A 20,249-nucleotide genomic window follows, 5' to 3' on the forward strand; every position below is an offset into this window, starting at 1 on the left:
ATACTAGATGGTGCAAATTATGATATTGTAATTCAGAACTTGGGGGTGGCAGTGGGGAGGGAGAAGGGGGAATACACTTCAGGAAAGGCATCCAGTCAAATTGGATGTACTGCTAATAAAATCTGCTAAACCAATTGTGCATATAATTGCAAGTTATTACAATAAAATATTGAAAAGAAAGTAAGTTGTAGCAACATACTCACCTGAATGCCTATGCTATGTTTTCAGAATCCTTTTTGTGTACCTTCCAGTGGTATATATAGTCAGCACAGCTAAGGGACAAAGCAGCGTATCATCGGTGTAATTGCAGGACGTGGGGTAAAATCTTTGCTCCCACTTCTGCTCTTTTACAGTGGCTGAATGAGCTAGAGTCTTCAGACAAGGGCACCAAGGAAAGCTGCAATATTCCCTGCAAGGCTTAATCAGGGAGCAAGTAAGAGGGTGGGACTGGAGAGGATGTTTCACTGAGCTGAACACCAGTGTTTGGCATAGTGGACTGAACCTAGCCTGCCAATAGAGGTGACCTCTGCAGCAGTCCTTTGATAGCTGAGAGTGTGATCTGTTGGAGCATATCACAGATGTTGTCTGAGTTTTAGCAGAGACTCTCTTTGAAGAGCCTAGGAATAGGAATGCACAGCTTGTCAATAAAAATACATTGATGTTTTAAAAGATACGATTTCTGTAATCTAGAGTGGCATCTAGACAATACAGCTCAAGACACGGTTTAAAAAGGAACCTGTGCATGCTCAACTTTGCAAAGAGAATGATGAACTTGGCATCTACTGGAATACAGATATGCAGCAGTGAGCTGTAAAAAGCATTTATGGCCAGTATTTGCAACATGGTGGTGTCTTTCCATAATCTCAGATTTCAATATATAGACAAAGAGCCGTTGTATTTTATTGTGTGGCAGTGGTAGGCAACCATTTTCTTTTTAATGATGACCTCAGTATATCTTGTCTTCTGGATGACAAGCGCATGCTATAAATGGAGCAAATGCAATCTGTTTCTTTGTGTGTAACTCCATCCATCTGCCATGGTAAGAGCACTTTAGACAGATCCACACTCTCTTTGCCTGTGCTCCAAGCTCCTTGGACACAAGCCATGTCTGGCTGGGAAGCTATGTAGCTGTGTTCGCACAGTGCTGTGCTTGAGCTGATAAGCTGTGTGCAAGCTACTGAACTAATGCAGCTGGTTCAAAGCCAATGAGTGTACAGGGAAAATGAGCTTGTGTTTGTCAACATTGGGCCATGTAGGCATGCCTGAGCTGTATTGCTGCTAGTGACAGCTTGCGCAAAGGGAAAGCGTGGCGATGTGAACAGGGAGGGTTTTGTAGGCTCGCATTCTGATTTTGCTGAAGGAGTAACTTTGAAATCACAGCAATAGGGAACTTTTCTAGGCAACAGCATTAGCAAGTCCATGTGTGAGAGCCAATTTATTTTTTTCTTTATGGACTCGGCTATATTCATTCAATTTTGACAAAAGTAAATGTAAGAATTGGAACTAGGTTCTGTTCTGATCTTCTGTTGTTGTCTTGAAATTGCAGACTTCCTTTAAAAATGACTCCACAGGCCTTTCAGTGGCCCATTTATTTCAGTGGGAGGCTGATGCAGACCAAAAGGTGGAACGCAGATAATAGCTTTTTGTTATTGTTCTTGGAACATCTTTAATATGTGTAATGTGGTCATGCTTTACTTCCCTTGTGTAGCAGGGTCCCAGAATATCCAGGTGTCTCCCAACTAGCAATAAAAGCTGCAGCTCCTAGTGCATGTTTTTGTGGTAAAGTTCTTCTTAATTCCAAATTGTCTGTATGTGTGCAGTGTATAGTAAACTTACCTTAATTCTAAGTAACAAGGAGTTACAGCAGTGCCTTCTCTAATTTCAAGACTCATCTTCTTTAAACAACTCTTAGAAAGAGGTGTGGAAATTGCATTAAATCAGATTGTCTGACATAGTAGAGAATCTGCCCCCTTGAGTGATGGATGCACCTGGCTCAAGGGGATGAAATTTAGGATCACCTTTGATAAATGTGGCCCCGTGATTTTAAAGTTTATCAGAAATAATCAGGTAATGAAGTTACAAAGATTTTTACTTTCTTTTAAAGTTCACAATACAGATTTTTAAATGTTTTAAGTATTTTAAATTTTATTTTAAGTGTTACTTATTTAAAATATTTTAAGTATATATGATATATATATATATTACACATAATTTTTTTAAGAAAGAGAAAGAAGTGTGTTACAAATCGTGATTAAACATGCCCAGGAGTATGTCACGCATTTGAACTTGCATGGTCCTGTACTTAAGTTGGTTTCAAAGGTTCTTAGATTGAAACAGTATGCATTTTGAATACATTTGGCAGTGTTTTTCTAAGTAGAACAGAATGTGCCTGTATATTGATTCAGTTTCGTCTTACCACCTTTTTTTCATACCGTATAGATTGACTTAATTCCTGGAGTTCAGTGGTGATACGCACAAGTGTGAGTTGGATCAGGCCTGTGTTGTTTTTAAAGCAAATTTTGTGAACAGTTATGATTACTGTTTTCTCCTGATACGTTGGTTATATGTTACAGGTAGTTTATAAATTTGGAATATTTCAGTGCTACTGGCTTAAAAGGCTCACTGGATCCAATTTGGCATCTTTTCATTTGATGTCATTGTGTTGCAAGTTAATCCTGGAATGCTTTGTTGAAGTACTTGGAATATCTAATTACATGCTATGATAAAAGCATAACTACTGTTTCACCATATCAGACTACTGGCTTGGATTTATCTCCTTAGATTTAGACATTTCCACCCGAGTGAGTCAAGCAGGCTCCCTTTATAAATGGGGAGGAGAAGCTGTCCCTTTTAGCACTTGGTTCAGCATCAGCTTGGACTAAATGACTGACACAGGCTAGAAGGGCTGCACCCTAGATCTGTTCATTTCTCTCCACTGATGACAAAAGAAGTCCTAACAACTAGAGCGGATGTGGCTATGTGAGATTTTGCCCTGGCCCTGCTAGTGTTCACTATTTCTAGACGCTGCTGTATTGCTTCTCACCTTCTGAGGTCATTACACATTGTTTCTTTTAATTTTAAAGATTGTTCCCAAAAATTCTCACTTGCTGCCTTTTTTTGTAAGGTACTGTTGGAAGTGCCGAGCAACTTTTTCTTGGCTTTTATCAAAGCCATGGCAGCTTTTAAGAATTCAGAGATGGTTTTTATTTCTGGATGACTTCCTCTGATTATCTAAATAAAATGTGTAATTGCATTGTTAAATACATGGGAAACAGCCACCATTTTTCTTTGTTTAGATTTGAAATAACTGAATTTAAATGATTGTAAATTGTTAATATTTCTATACGTAATCTGTACAATCTCCTTGCTTCTGGCTTTTCTTACAGGATAGAAAGTAATAAACATAATTTTTAAAACGCCATTTCAATAGCAACTTTTCTGCAATAATAAGCAAGGAATTTATGATATGCCCAACAGAATGTGTTACTAACCAGTCTGCCTTGACATATTAAGGGTAGTAACTTTGTACTTGATGCTTTATGCAAACTGTAATTATTACAGATACAAGTTTGTCAAAGACAAGCTATGCTAATACTGAAAACAGTTTGTGAAATTACTTTCTATACTTTGTTCAAAAGTCTTGTAAAACCTCTTCGTGACAGAACAAGATTTACTGCTGTTTAAGGATTTATGAAGCTGATCTAGAGAGTGTTTCCTTTAGATATTGAGAATTCTTTTCTATTCTTTAGATTAAAAGGGGATTATCTTCTGCAGAATTTACCTTAAGTGCTGTGGGCTATGTTTAGAGGGGCTATCTGCAGTGTTTTGCCACACAGATACCATTTTAGATGTCAGATTTTTGTATACAAGCATGGTCATGCAGAAGAACCTTTAGACAATGTTTGCTGCATGAACCAAATGTGAAGATCAAAAAGGCTTTGATTTATTATTATTTAGAAAACAGAATTTCAGTAGTAGAGGAAAGAGTTTGATGAAAGAAGCTGGCGTTGAACAGAAGCATCTGCCTGTTTCTGTAGAAATGTTGACATCTGTGCTTTGCTTCCATCCTTCTCAGCTCATGTTCATATTTGCTGAAAAAGTGATTATAAGCAGCTAGGAATAGAGAATAAAATAGTTGATGATAGTAGTGCTCCAACTGAGGGGGGTGTACCTCCTAGAAGGTGGTACTACATTTCAATTTCTTCCTACGCTGCTTTGAGGAATAAAAACCAAAAAAACCCCTATTTGACAGTAATTTTGGTTTTGTACAGGGCAATACAATTTTTTTCTTTCTCTTCCTCATTTAAATATGCATGTTCATTTGAACACTTAGAGAAGAGTTCAAGCACTGTGTATGTCCAGCATAGAATAATATACAGTGCTTTTGCTTTTTTATACTGGCTGATTGAGGTTCTGTGAACAGACAAACACGTAGAGCCAATTCTTGGGCTAGGCTATGGTGCCATGGTTATGTTAACTTTAAACAGTGCGTGCCTGTTGAGATCTGCTAGGTTCTGTCCTAGGGTATTTTTACCATATCGCCCTGATTTCGGAGAACACTGTGTTGTTATGCATCCCTGAGAAATGTTCCTTTTCGAGAGTTATTACTGTAAAGCAATTACCTCTTTAAGATTGATAAAGGAGCATGTGGGCATAACGTAATACGTCATTTCCAGTTAATATCTATCATTAATCATTTAATAACGAAATGCTATGTCTGCTCTTAAATGTTTAATCAGGAAAGGAAAGTCCTCTCTCCCAGGTTGGCATGCACAGTATCTGTCAAAGACAGAAGAACCCCATCTCTAGAGATGAAATTTAAAACATCGCGCTGGCCCCTCATTTTTTAAAGGCCAGATTTTTTCCACCCATGGGTATATAGAAAGAGCTTGTGTCCCCATGCGGTGCAGATAGGGGTCACGGGAGAAGTCAAGGAGAGTTACAGCCTTGCGCTTAGCAGAGGGCAGATGGTTATTGTAGGCCTGGTTGCGGGGAGTAGAGCTAAAGGCTGATCATGACATCTCTCTGTCATGGCCAGTGAAGTGGGAGACATGGCTGTATGGCAAAAGTCACCTGCACCCCTCCAATGACTGCCTGTGCCTGGAAACCCTTTGCTGACTCGGTTCTTAAGAGCAGGATGTTCCTGCATGTTATAATCCCTGGTAAAGCTGGTTTTGTCGTTGAATATTTGTGGTAGGCTGAGGGGTTCTTTTGGTTTGTTTGTTTTCATTTTTCTTCCTTTCTTCTCCGTCACCACCATATTAAGAGGAACTAAGGCTACAACTTCAGTTCAAGAGAAATTAGGAAACTAACCTACAACAAGGAACTCTTCATTTTCAGTACTACTATATGGAAATACTGTTTCCTTTCACGCAGAAGCGGTTTCTGAGGACAGAGAAATACACAATCAAAAATACTAATAGTCTATTTAAATAGTTTTGCTATCAGTTTTAATAGACCATAGTACATCTTTTTAGTTCAGTTGACAAAATGTACATGTATACTTAATATTTCAATTGACGTTTTGACTTGAGAGAATTGATATCTCTTGAGTTTCTGCAGTCCGCACAATTCTGCTTACATGAGAAAAGTATTTTTTCTGCTGCTGCTTTTGAGGTAGAGATGGATATTAAGACGTTCCATGTTCTTAAAAACTGAGAAAAATGGAATCAGATGGTGAAATGCTGCCTGTTCCCTAACATAAGACAGCTGACATGTGGAAGACTGAGTCATTGGTGTATATAAAGTTTTTTCTCATATGCTTTGTCCCCAGTCTTTAATCAAATTTCTTCTTTCAGGAATGCTTATGACTTTTATAAAACGTCTTCAAGAAAGATTGAATCAAGTTAATGTAGTCTTGTTTGCTGATACAGAAATGTGAAGTCAGGTATTTTAAGGGCTAGTAGACATTATTGAATGAAATCTTTCCTGATTTTTTTTCTGTTTTGCCATGATTTATGTTTTATCTGGAAATACAGAAAAGTTTTAATAACCTAATTTGCTCTGAATAAATTTTGAGTCTGTAAACTTGAGCATATATAATCAGAGATACCCAGTTTGGTAAGGATGTTATCATAGTGTGCTGAGAAATTTCTGGAAAAGATACACAAGTAGCATTTGGTCCTAAGAAACATCTGTCAGGGTATATCATTTTACTTTAATGACTCCTGGGAAAACAATGCTATTCTATTTTTGTTTTTTTGATACCATCAACTGATCTTTATTAATGGCTACGTATTGATATAAATGTACCATTCCATTGCTTCTTTGGCATGGACCTTGTCATATTTTTATGAATGTACAAAAGAAGTGCCTGGATTTTTGGGGGAAGGAGGGGAAGCTGACAGATGACACCAAACCGAGTGGTGCGGTTGACACACCAGAAGGACGGGATGTCATCCAGAGAGACCTGGACAGGCTGGAGAGGTGGGCCTGTGTGAATCTCATGAGGTTCAAAAAGGCCAAGTGCAAGGTCATGCATCTGGGTCAGGGTAACCCCCAGTATCAGTACAGGCTGGGGGAAGAAAGGATGGAGAGCGGCCCTGCCACCCCTCTACTCAGCTCTGGTGAGACCTCACCTGGAGTACTGCGTCCAGCTCTGGAGCCCTCAGCACAAGAAGGACATGGACCTGTTGGAGCGGGTCCAGAGGAGGGCTACAAAAATGATCCGAGGGCTGGAGCACCTCTCCTATGAGGACAGGCTGAGGGAGTTGGGCTTGTTCAGTCTGGAGAAAAGAATGCTGCGGGGAGACCTGATTGCGGCCTTTCAGTACCTAAAGGGGGCCTATGGGAAAGATGGGGAAAATCTTTTTAGTAGGGCCAGCAGTGACAAGACAAGGGGTAATGGCTTTAAACTAAACCAGGGTAGGTTTAGGCTGGATATAAGGAAGACATTCTTTACAATGAGGGTGGTAAAACACTGGAACGGGTTGCCCAGAGAGGTGGTGGAGGCCCCATCCCTGGAAGCATTCAAGGCCAGGCTTGACGGGGCTCTGAGCAACCTGATCTAGTTAGCGATGTCCCTGCTCACTGCAGGGGGGTTGGACTAGATGACCTCTAGGGGTCCCTTCCAACCCAAAACATTCTATGATTCTATGATTCTAAGCTGTGCTAGAACTGCGTTTATGGGGTGCTGGATTTGTGTGCTATTTTATATCTTAGAGCCTGAGGAGCTGCTTCTTTGTATGCTTAGTAAGCTTTATAGCATCTTTGCTGTCTGTAAAACCAGTGACACTACTTTTTCACTCATTCCAGAAAGTATGGAAAATGTTCTTAACTTTATTTGTCAATTATATGTTACTGCATGGTCACAGTCATATAGAGACGGAATTCAACAATTAAATACCATAACAATTAGGTTCAAACATAATTGTGCTGGATCAATAGATCCCAGGTATTGTGCCAAATACAATTAGGATTTTTCCTTTGATGGACACATGAGATAAAATCCTTTTCTGAATGTGGAAGGTGAGTTAGAGTTATCTAAATGCATTACAAACCTATCTTTTTGTCCTTCAATCTGAAGTAATTCCTGCAGAGTGTTTTTGAAAAGATTTGAACTAGATTTTCAAAATATGGAAGAAATGACAATGTGTGTTTGTTTTAGATGAAGTATATACAATTTGATTTCAAATAGTAGGGTAATTTAAATAATGAGTTCTGATCTAGTTGCTGAGAAGTCTGTTTTCAGGAGTCAGTATTCACAGTACTTCTCTGTTACTTCTAAACCTGAGTCTTCCCTTGGACCAGGTAATGTAGTCTTCTGAGGTTTGTCTTAAAGTAGGATTTGAGATGTCTTGCAACTCAGATTTGCCCTGAAATATATTTATTCCTATCTAGTCCTTGCCATAAATTCTGATGATGTGTCTTCTTTCCTGTAGCTGTATCTCGGTTTGGTTTTGAACTATGGAGCTTCATTACTCTGTTAATGCTGAGTTTCTTCTAGTTTATACTATAGCGAAAGCAAAGCTTAATCAACATTTACGTTGCTGTAGTGTTTCTTCTGCTATGGTGGATTTGACTGAGTCAGATTTTCTCTTAGTTTTCTGACAAATAAATGAAATTAAGGGCAGGATGTCTCAATATAGAGCGCCTTATGGAAAGTGTGGTGACCTCATTTATAAAATCAGGAAGTGAATAATCTTTCTTAAATAGCTGGAACAGGTAAGCTGATTAAATTAATTTATTCCTCAGATTTTGTCTTGCTGTCTTCATTGTATGTACTGTCCAATCTTAAGTATCCACCTACAACAAAAGCCAGCAGTGAATGACGCAAGCACTGACTGTATCTATTTGGAGTAAGAATTTTTAGCAATTTGACTCCACAAAATATCTGAATGTGTAGCATCTGGTAGAATGTTCATCTGTGTTTTCAGGTGCACTACAATGTTGGCAAAAATCTGGCTGACAAAGGAAATCAAAGTGCTGCAATCAAATACTACAGAGAAGCTGTAAGGTATTAGGAATTTTACTGCTTTAATGAACTATCCTAAAATTGCTTTCATGTTTAACATGAAGAAAATGCTTAGGTATTAATTTTCATGGTCTGCAGCACTGCAGAACTAGCAATTTGCGTATAGTAATACATGTACTACACATAATAATAATCTCTTAAATTTTAAATTTTAGGTTGAATCCTAAATATGTACATGCCATGAACAACCTTGGAAATATTCTGAAAGAAAGAAACGAGCTCCAAGAAGCAGAGGAGTTGCTGTCCTTAGCTGTACAAATACAGTATGTTTAGAACAATGCTAAGAAGCGTTTTGCACCAACTGAGCAGAAATGATACAATAGATTCTTGTGTTCCAAATGCTCAATTGTTCTCTCTCGTTGTTTTTTTTTTTTTTTTTTCCCAATTCACTCAGACCTGATTTTGCTGCTGCATGGATGAATCTAGGGATAGTACAGAACAGTTTAAGGAGGTTTGAAGAGGCAGAGCAAAGCTACTGGACAGCAATTAAACACAGGAAAAAATATCCAGATTGTTACTACAATTTAGGGCGATTGGTAAGTACTTTTGAGTAAATGATAGCTATGACAGTAACTCTGTGTGTGTGTGTGTGTGTGTGTATATATATATAATTCCACTGTACTGTTAAATCCTGATATTTATTCCAGTTTGCTTGATTTGTAGTTCAGGGTGATTTCAGATTTTCAGTAGCTTTTCCTATTGCTGTCCCAGTATACTTTCTTCCATACAACCTTTGGTAGTCCTACTTTTTCATATAAAGAGGTATAAAGAAAAATATAGATTGTGGTCTTTTGTTGAAAAGATATTATTAATCATTTCCCAATATTAGACTGTTGACTGTTTCACAGTCATTAGTATATTGTTAGGTAGTAGAACTATGCAAAAAAATTCCATTTAGGTTCTTGGAAATATTTATATTAACTATTTACTTATTCTCTTGTGTAGATTTCTAAATTGTATGCTGGTTTTCCTCCCTATCCTATTGGTACACGCATATTTGAAAACAAGCCTGGGTCCCAGAGAAAAGCAGAGTAAAAATAGTGTATAGCACTCTTATCTTCCATTCGACCCTAGTATTCTTTTTACATTTCTTATTTTTGTCTATAAAACCAAGTTCTACTAGAATGGAATGAACCATTAACATATCTTTAGTGTCCTTAGTGCATGATAGGAAAGTAAAGCAAAATCAGGGTGAAATTACTGAGTTTTTCTTTCTTTTTAGTATGCAGATTTGAATCGCCATATAGATGCATTGAATGCATGGAGGAATGCTACAGTTCTGAAACCAGAGCATAGTTTGGCTTGGAACAATATGATTATATTGCTTGATAACACAGGTATAAGCTCATTTGAATGTTTTAATGAATAATTCAGTGTCTTGCAAAACTTAAAGCTTTATCTGTATTCACCTAAAAGGAGTTCTGTCTCTTCTTTGGCTACTCAGACACTCTCTATAAATATAAGAATACCTTCTGACTCAGTGGTTTTAAAGCATCACTTGAAATCCAGCCCATTAATTGAATTTTTGATCCTTATGGGAAATGCCATCATTGTACCAGTATGTTTGTATTATAGACCAAGCTTCAGAACTTTTGAATCTGTACTTTGTTACTGTTGTGAAAGTGTTATCTGTTGAAAACAAAATGGAGGTTCTCTATTGTCTCATTCTGCAGAGTTTTACATTTGTGTGTGTGTGATACCTGTTTTTTCTTTAAAAATGCTGTTCGTACAATATGTGTGCTTGCAGCATGAGAAGTAACTAATAAGGCTGTGTTAAAAGATGCCTTCTCTTTTTCCACTACCCGGGCTCCCAGGCAATCTAGCTCAAGCAGAAGCAGTTGGAAGAGAGGCCCTGGAATTAATACCTAATGATCATTCCCTTATGTTTTCATTGGCAAATGTACTGGGGAAGTCGCAAAAATATAAGGTAGGTACCCAGAGCTTTCCAAATGTTGGTTATGTTCTGGTTTGGGGTTTTTTTCCCTGTTTAAACTCTGTGTAAGTTTCTGTAGAAAGTGTTTAAAGGAGGTTGTTGTGTCACTGTATTACTGTGTGATTCTGGCCTAAGTTCATCCCACCTTATTTTAGATGCCTGAGTTAGGAATGTTGCTGCCCTAAACTGTGTCAGTGGTCAGTGGAGAGAAGTAGGCTCTTAAGCACACTAGAGGGCAGTTAGGGTCTTGTATTGCTTCACTGCCAGTAGAGCCTGCTCTGATTTAGAGGCCTTGGTTCAGGAACTAAAATTAGATGTGATATGCTGGTCCTTGTGCTTTTGTATGTAAGGGTTTACCATTGCCCGATATGAATTCTAGCCTCTTTGCCTCAGATGCTATCTAAAATAGAGATATTACAGATTTGCTAATCCCAGACTGAGAATGGGATACCTGGGTAATCGCAGAATATTATGAGGAAAAGTCCATACATTGAGCAACGTATTGAACTTTCTCTTGGATGCAGTGGACCAGCCTGCGAGTGATACCTCAGCATTAGCTACTTACATTTACAAGTACTAAATGTAAAGGAACTGATGAGAATGAGTTATTTTCCAAAAGGAATTATATGAGCTGACAGAGAATAAATCATACACAGTCAATAGGTTTAGTTGTTTTAATTGACTACATAGTCACTGATTTATGTATGTGATAGGGATAAATTAATAACCAAGGACGTTTTTGGTATTCTTCAGAAAAACATCATTTTCTGAACTATGACTTCTGGAGGTTTTGATGGCTTTTTGGTAGTGATAATGTTAGCAGCAGTGCAGGAACATCCTCAGTACATGCAAAGAAAGAAAATTTTATGATGTTAAACTTCTCAGAATAGACACATTTTTTCCACCAAATACTGTGTACACTTAAATTTCTACAGTCCTGTTCAGCTGTGGAGTCATGACCTGTCCACATGTGAAGCCAGGGCCTGTGATAACCCAGCATTTGCTTTTGTTTGTGTTAGTGATGCTGTTAGACACACACAACCCCCCCCCACCCCACTGCCCATTACTGTTTCTCTAGACTGGCTGGAGGTTTTTTCCGTACACTCTTTTCTCTCTCCACCTGAGACTGTTATAAAATACATATTTTAGGTTAGTTTAACAAAGTTCCAGAAGGATACAAATTAACATCCAGAATGTATACGGGATGAGATTATGGAGGAGGTAATTGCTAGGATTATTTTGGTGAGTCATGACTGTGAAAGAATAGAGGATTGTATAGTTATTCATCAAGAAGAGTATGCAGCATGACAGAATAAAGACTATTTATAATGAAATAAGTAGAAAAAATAAGTTGAAAAGCTAGAAAACTTTTCCAGGTATAGGAGAAACAAGTCTGTCTTAGTGGATTTAAAAAATAAAGAAGGAGGTAGTGATTTTGATTGCTAGCTCTGAATGGTCATTATGTTGCAAGGCAATGTGTTGGAGACAAAGTAGAAATGATAGTAGAGGAAAATGAAGCTTTCAAGTCAGCATCCTGAATAAAGCAAAAGGAGCAGTGGAGTCCAGGGAAGAAAGCAGGGAGCCACTGAGTGTTTTAATAGTTCAATATGGAGCAGTAGGTTTGCATAGAGCAAAAAACTTCACTATTAACTTGCAATTGATGGATTATAACAGGGAGAGCAAAGTAAGGGAATTAGAAAGGGGACTCACTTAGAAAAGGTTGTGGTCTCAGCAGCTGTATTTTGCATCACCTGGGAAGAGGAGATACAGGGGGTTTAAGTGGGAGAATACTAAATGTCAATAAAAAGCATGGAAAAATCACATTTCTTGTCTACCTCCTCACTACGTAAAAACAGAGAGAAGTGGATGGCTTTTTAAGGATTTTTTTATTGAGTATTTGGGATGGGAAGGGAGGAGGGGGGGATGGAGCCTGTCAAGGTGATGGAGGTAATTTTCAGAGGGCTGCCTGGCTGTGTTGGATGTGTTGTATAACCTCAGGCATTTCATTAGGTTACTTGTTATGTGTCTGTATAAAAGTTGTTACTGTGTTGGCTCTGTTGCTGTAAAGTAAGATCTGTTCTGGGTTTTTTTGTTATCTCTTATTTTAAAAGACATTGAGTCAAAAAGGTTTTACTATGTTATGAGAGGTTTACTTCCAATAAGCACACAATATTCTCCTTCAGTTTCACTTTGATTTTCAGCAGAAGATAGTTTTCCTAAGTGACCAGAAAAAAACCCAACCCTTTATGATTTCTCTTTGTATCTACTCATGAATGATTTATTGTTCCAGAAACAAAAGCACATCAAGGATGAGCTGTTTTGGTGGTTTTGTTTTGTTTTTTAATTAACATCTGTTATACCAAGTTAGAGTTCCCCTTTAAATGCTTGTCCGTGTCACAATGGATGAAGAACCAAGCTATCTTTAGTTCTTTGAAAATATGTATGCTCTGTTTTTGTTATGTATACATCTCTGGTTTTTCTGTAAAAAAATACAATAAAATGAAACCATTCAGCATTTTTTGTATTTGAAATAAAGCCAGGCTACAATTTTGTGCCATGGCCTTGGCAGCAAATGGAATGCAGTGTGCTTACCCAAAGCCTTTGCTGTATGCAGTGTGCAAGTTTCTTGGCAACACTTAAAGATTTGGCAAGATAGAACAATTTGAAATATCACCGGCTGTACTGAAATGTGTATTTACTCCATATATCTACAGTAATATGAATATGATGCACCTTAAATAGCCCTTAATCAGCCAGTATGCTTCTACTAGCTGCTGAGCAAAGCAGCGGTGATAAAAATGTTTTCAGCACGTAGTTGAAGATGTATGGTAATGGCAGCCAACTCGTAGAATCTGTTTCATTAAATTTTCCGGGAGCCCATTGCACACGTTGTCCTATCGTGCTTCAGCAGTGAAAGGGTGAGTCCATACTTTAGCTGCTTCTCCTTTGTGTAGGTGGCAACTTTTAGGCATAAAACTGAATTAATTGGAGAGCACATTTTTCTCTTTGGTTGCTGTTGACCTGCCCAGTGAAAAAAGCAGAGATTTACTTACTAGACCAAAATACTAAAATTTACAGTGGAGAAAAATACAATTTTGTGGGACTCCTGACTACTGCATGCTTTCAAGCACCAATCCACCATTGATTTTTAGGCTTGGTTGGTTGTACAGAAAGAGGAGGTTGTCTTGCAACACCACTAGGCTTGCCAAATGTCTGAGTCTCACTATGTTTCTCAGGTGACTGAATTAGAATTATAGAGTAATTTTGACTGGAAGGGACATCCAGAGGTCATCTAGTCCAATCCCTGGCCTAAATGAGGGCTATCTCTAGTTGAATCTTGAACACCTCTACGGATGGAGATTCCAAAACCTCTCTGGGCAGCGTCTTTCAGTGCTTTACCACCCTTACGGTTAAAAAAACCCGAAGTTTCCTTTTATCTAATTGGAATTTCCCATATGCCAGCTTGTATCCATTGTGTCTCATCCTGTCATACAGACTGTTTCCATCTTCTCTGTATCGTCTGATCACGTACTTGTAGATAGCAATAAGGTCTCCCCTTTGTCTTCTCTTCTGAAGGCTGAAGAGATCCGGTTCTTTCAGCTACTCCTTGTATGTCTTGCACTCCAGCCCACAACCATCTTGGTCGCTCTCTGCTGGACTTAGTAAAGTATGTCCATGTCTTTCTTGTAATGGAGAGCCCCAACCTGAACACAAACTCCAGATGTGGTCTCACAAGTGCTAAATAGAGAAGGATTACTTCACTGGACCTGCTGGCTGTAGTTCTACTTAATACAACCCAGGATGTGGTTGGTCATCTTTGCTGTGAGGGTATGCTGATGGCTGTTATTCAATTTGCCAGGCCCACCAGATCCATTTCTGTAGAGCTGTTTCCTAGAGAGTAGCCCCCCAGCCTGTACTTTTTCATGGGGTTACCCCATCCCAGATACAGGACTTTGCATTTACTCTTCTTGAACTTCATGAGATTCCTGCAATCCAATTCTGATCAACATCTTCATTAATGGCCTGCATGATGGTGCAGAGTGCACCATCATCCAGTTTGTGGATGACACAAAACTGGGAGGAGTGGCTGATACGCCAGAGGGTCATGCTGCCATCCAGAGGGACCTAAACAGGCAGGAGAAATGGGCTGGCAGGAAACTCATGCAGTTCAACAAGGGAAAGTGCAAAGCCTTGCAGCTGGAGAGGAACAACTGGGGGCCACCCAGCCAGAAAGCAGCTTGGCAAGAAAGTATCTGAGAGTCCTGGTGGATACCAGATCGAATGAACACGAGCCAGCAAGGTGCCCTTGTGGCAAAGAGGCTAATGATATCCTAGGTTGTGTTAGGAGTGTTGCCACCAGGTTGAAGGAGGCTGTGTCCAGTTCCCAGAGAGCCACGGACATACTGGAGAGAGTCCAGTGAAGGGCCATGAAGATGATGAAGGGACTGGAGCATCTTTCGTATGGGGAAATGTTGAGAGAGCTGGGACTGTTTAGCCTGGAGAAGTCTCAGGGGGAGGATTTCGATGCATATAAATACCTGAAGATGCAAAAAGGATGGAGCCAGGCTCTTTTCACTGGTGCTGAGTGACAGGACAAGAAGCAATGGGCCCAAACCAAAACATGGGGTGTTCCATCTGAATATCAGGAAATGCTTTTTTACTGTGACTGTGACCAGAAACTGGCACAGGTTGCTCAGAGAGGTTGTGAAGCCTCCATCCTTCCTGATGATACCTGGACATAGTCCTGGGCGGCTGGCCCTGCTTGAGCAGGGAAGTTGGAGCAGGTGACCTCCAGAGGTCCATTCCAACCTCAACCATTTGAGAGTCCTGGTGGATACCAGATCGAATGAACACGAGCCAGCAAGGTGCCCTTGTGGCAAAGAGGCTAATGATATCCTAGGTTGTGTTAGGAGTGTTGCCACCAGGTTGAAGGAGGCTGTGTCCAGTTCCCAGAGAGCCACGGACATACTGGAGAGAGTCCAGTGAAGGGCCATGAAGATGATGAAGGGACTGGAGCATCTTTCGTATGGGGAAATGTTGAGAGAGCTGGGACTGTTTAGCCTGGAGAAGTCTCAGGGGGAGGATTTCGATGTATATAAATACCTGAAGATGCAAAAAGGATGGAGCCAGGCTCTTTTCACTGGTGCTGAGTGACAGGACAAGAAGCAATGGGCCCAAACCAAAACATGGGGTGTTCCATCTGAATATCAGGAAATGCTTTTTTACTGTGACTGTGACCAGAAACTGGCACAGGTTGCTCAGAGAGGTTGTGAAGTCTCCATCCTTGCTGATGATACCTGGACATAGTCCTGGGCAGCTGGCCCTGCTTGAGCAGGGAAGTTGGAGCAGGTGACCTCCAGAGGTCCATTCCAACCTCAACCATTCTGTGATTCCTGCTAGTCCATTTTTCTGTCCTGTCCAGGTCCCTCTGAATAGCATCTCTCCCCTCCAGTGTATTGACCACTCCCTCCTCTTAGGTGCTCTCTGTAAAGTTTTTGAAAGTGCATTCAACTCCCATCATACAAAACATTAATGAAGACACTAAATAGTACGGGCTTCAAAGAGACCAATGCATCCAGGAGCACTAATAGTCTGGGTATGAGAAAGCTGGAGCTGTTGCTTATGACAGGGAAAAGCAATGCTAAAACTCACACTATGTAGTCATATACTCCCTAAATTTCCAGGCATCTGGTTCCCTTGTTCACTCCTATCCAAGTATTCCTTCTCCTGAAACATGGTGTCTTGCAACAGGATTTGTCAAGATTGGTAATTTTACAAGGTTTGCCATTTCCTTGACCTGAGAAGATGAAGGCACGTTCTGCATCAGTCTCTCTTGGCTTCAGAGTGGCAGCCTCAGCTGTGCTAAGGAATGCTTTGAAACGAGCATGTGGTTTGGGTTTGAATTTGGACATACTGGGAAGCTCTTAAGTCACTCAAAGTCGAGTGACTTGATCTTGACATCAGAAATTTCTTCTCCCCTGAGGGACCCTTACAGAGACTGACTTCATGCTTCACAGGAGAAAATGGTAGAACCAAAAACCTGGCTGATAGGTTTTCTTATTCAGTAGAGCCTGTGTTTTGTGGATGTAAGTAATAAAAGCTTAGCACAAAGGAAAGGCCTTTTCCCCAGGTTGCTGTTCTCACATACCTCAGGCAGCAAGTATGTGCGTTCAGATGGAAGCCTGCCACACTGAGGTAACTTTATCTTCAGGTCATTTGCATTGAAACTGAGTGGGCAACTATCCCTAAAACATAGCATAGCATAGAAATCTATGTAAAATTCGCCCTCTAAAATATCTAAACTTGCATGCAAGCAAGTAAATATGCTCCATTTGGATTGGGAGGGTGTATCATTTTAAATTTCTGCAAGAAATATGCTCTGAAACAAAGATATCTATATTAGCAGCTAGTTTGGGAAAATAAAAATGTTTTAATTAGTGAATAAATTTAGAGGTAAATTGCTCTCTGAATATTTGGCAAGGGAGCTCAGCTTTTCTAAGAAGTACTCAGATATCAATAGTCCTAAGAGTACACACTGCAGGTGGCAATATGGAAAAGATAACTTGTGAGGAAATGTCAGGAATATTTCAGTTGGCTTGTTTTTTTTAGTAGCAGGCAATCAGCTGCTCTTCATTGAGAACCATGTTGAAACATCTGTTTGAAATGCCCCCATTTTAAATGCCAGAAACTATTTTAAAGGGAAAGGTGTGTAAAAGCAGTTTGCTGAGATACTCAAATAATAATATATTATCCTTAACTTGATTGAGTAAGTAGGGAAAACTTCAGTAGGTAATGTTTGAAAATATTATAACTATGCAAGAAAAAAAAATTTAAGTAAACTGCTTTGCAAACTTCACTAGTGCTTAATAGCTCTCTGCTAAATTAACAGCAGCCTGTGAAAGCATGGCACGCACTTGTAGCATTATCACTGTTTTCTGGAGGCTGTCGCCACCCGAGTGACAGGATCACGCAGGCTTAGAATATATATATGATGGTATCATATAGATAGGGCATAGTTTTGGAGGGGTTTTCATTACAATTGTGGGTAAATTTTGCATTATTTTATATACTATAGGAGTAGACTGTCCTGTTGACTTGTTCTTCCAAATTTTTCAGGAATCTGAAGCTTTGTTCCTCAAGGCAATTAAAGCCAATCCAAATGCTGCCAGTTATCATGGTAATTTGGGTAAGAGCCTTTCGAACTCTTATCAGCTGAATTGTTTGTTTGCTTCGTTTTCATTGTGTTTAAAAAGAAAAAGCAATCTTTTGAGCCTTCTTCCTGCTGGGCAGATTTCTATTTTACTTCCTAGAAAAAGTGACAGACAGAAGAACAGGGCACTAAACCAGAAAAGCTGTCACATGATATGACAGATCGAGAGGGCTGCACAGTCCAGCCCAGAGGTAGCTGCACTTCAGTGTGTGCAAATTGGTTCATTTATGCTACGCTTGTAACCTGCAATGAGCTCACCAGATAAGAGCTGCCATTTATGGCTGCAGTGTAATTCATTCCTTCATCATTCCCATGCCAGTTCTGCTTGCGGGCTTTGCTCCTGCATTTGGCAACAGAACAAGCAGCTACTGTGCCAGCAGCCAGCCAGAGACCCTCGCTGGAAACAAATGCTTTAATGTTGTTTTCCAAGCGATTGGCAAGATTGCACGTTTTTCAACAATATTGCTAATGAAATTCCTCATTGATGTTCCAGCTGTGCTTTATCATCGCTGGGGAAATCTTGACTTAGCAAAGAAGCACTATGAAGTCTCTCTGAAGCTTGATCCTATGGCACCCGGGACCAAGGAAAACTACAGCCTCTTAAGAAGAAAACTGGAGCAATTGCAAAAGAAAGGCGGTGCCTGATGTTTCTTTTCAGGTTGTCCGTGCATGCTGTTTACAATTAATGTTACATGGGTACTTTTGACCATGTAAAGGATCCGGTCATTATTTCTCAAAAATAACACCACCACCAGCACTGCACACTTGAATGTCCAATTATGCCCTCCTACAGATCCCAACATTTCAGCTGCATTTGGGGGATCATTTTATTTTTACTCTTGAACTGCTTTTAAAGTCCCTTAGAACATTTTTATAGGTATGTGAAAGCAACACAGATGGAGTTTCACAGCTTTCACTTGTAATTTGATATCTTCACCTGACTTTTTAGTAGCAGGAAGAATATCAGAAGGCAGTTTTATTTCTGAAAGCGATTCTGAAAACAGTGCAATTTCCTGTTTAAATCCTGATCCTTTAAAGTACAAAAAGTACCTGTCCACTTCAGTTTTATTACTGCCTTCTACTGCCAATCCTGCAGAGCCAGAGGAAGAATGGATTCTCTCCCGTCTACTCTTGTAATTTGAGTTATGCCCTTGTTCTTGTTTCTGGCTTTGAAGTGTCAGACTTGTCCAGGAGTAAGTGAGGACAAGGATTTGACCATAAACGTTTGTCAGCCAGTGGGCTGCTGAGGCATGCTCAAGTGGAGAAAATACTCTTAGATTAAGACAGAGATTTTAGCAAGCAGTAAAGGGAAAAGAAGTGTGAGGTGACAGAGGAGTCAGCTAGATTTTCTGTTCTTGCAGGCAGCCTCATCTAGCACAGACAACTTGGGCAACAAGTCAGAATTGCTTTAGCTCCTGCTGCAGGTCAGTGGTCTAAATACAGTTTAGCCCCTACAGTTCTCCTCCTGTGTTTTCAGGCATTTCAGTCCTTTCTGGTTAAGGACATTACACCTTTCAGCTCCTGTATGGCTGGTGAATAAGGAGAGAATTGCTGTAAAAAAAAAAAAAAGTGACTGGGCAGAGCACCTGACCTTGGCTGTTGATATATTAACTGGAAGGAACTCAGATTCACCTTTGTCTCCTGTGGCTTGTGGTTTTGCTGAAATGGCAGTTAAATAAGCATAGCTGTTAATGCATAAACCGGTCGCATTGATGTGGAACGATTCAGAGATGGTACACATTGATACAATGTCACTTTTCCAAATGTGCTGTGCTTTAATACACGTTTAAACTCTGGCTGTCCAGAGGTGTTTGTCTTGTGCTAATATTTACATTCTTGCTTCAGGAAGAAGTCATGTGTCTATTTATTTGTTGTTTTTTTTTCTTTTAAAATTGGAAGATTGCTATTGGATGTGAAAACTGAGGAACTTTACCTCTCTTTTCATATTCCTTTATCCTTTCCCTCTGTCCCCCCTCGTAGGAAAACAACGATCAATGTGGTATTTGCAGCTTTCCTAATTTGTCCAATGATTATTGTATAGAGATAGTGTAGTGTCCTCCATACACAACTCACGTATGTGTGGAACCATTTAAAGTATAGAGGGAATGCCTGCTGTAGGACAGGACGTCGTGTGACCTTGCCATCTGACCATCACGTAACCATTCTACATCTACACTATGTTGTGAACCTAGGCTACTTTTACATCATAAATTTGCTTCGAAATGATAGTTGCTCTTGACAGTTGTTTCAGGAACCAAGTGTGTCTACAGAGCACGTTGCAATACTGCAGAGCTACCAAAGCACCCTGTTGACAAAGCTAGTTTGGGTACTACAAGTAGCGCAGCTGCTTTAATCTAATATTCTTGCCAAACTAACTATAAATCTCGCCAGCAAGGCTGTGGCAATGTGGTGCTGTCCATAAATTCAGCTTTGGATTAATTAGTATGCCTACATTACATAGTATGTTGCCATACTGATTTTAGTTGAGGTACCAGAGGCATGTATTTGTGCTAGGGCAGTGCTCCATTCTGCTAAATATATCCTGTTTCTCAGCAGGCTCATATAGGCTACTGAGTTGATGCAGTTGTTTCCATTTCTTCTGGTTTCTGGACAAAATTTTCAGAAACTAGTTT

At 39.7% G+C, this 20,249-nt stretch overlaps 1 protein-coding gene across 1 annotated transcript in view; it reads left to right on the plus strand.

The window, feature by feature from the left end:
• TMTC4 (transmembrane O-mannosyltransferase targeting cadherins 4) overlaps window positions 1-19,492 on the plus strand; it is a 56,336-nt gene extending 36,844 nt beyond the window's left edge. Inside the window, exons 11-17 of the mRNA XM_009638792.2 lie at window positions 8,376-8,455; window positions 8,629-8,736; window positions 8,868-9,009; window positions 9,696-9,810; window positions 10,288-10,400; window positions 17,523-17,592; window positions 18,110-19,492. Of these exons, the coding sequence (XP_009637087.1) occupies window positions 8,376-8,455; window positions 8,629-8,736; window positions 8,868-9,009; window positions 9,696-9,810; window positions 10,288-10,400; window positions 17,523-17,592; window positions 18,110-18,261 (780 nt within the window). The 3' untranslated portion in view covers window positions 18,262-19,492. The remainder of the gene's footprint in view (window positions 1-8,375; window positions 8,456-8,628; window positions 8,737-8,867; window positions 9,010-9,695; window positions 9,811-10,287; window positions 10,401-17,522; window positions 17,593-18,109) is intronic.
• Window positions 19,493-20,249: the final 757 nt, after the last annotated feature.

This window comes from Egretta garzetta, unplaced genomic scaffold (genome assembly GCF_000687185.1).
Source record: "Egretta garzetta isolate BGI_Z169 unplaced genomic scaffold, ASM68718v1 scaffold450, whole genome shotgun sequence".
NCBI lineage: Eukaryota > Metazoa > Chordata > Aves > Pelecaniformes > Ardeidae > Egretta > Egretta garzetta.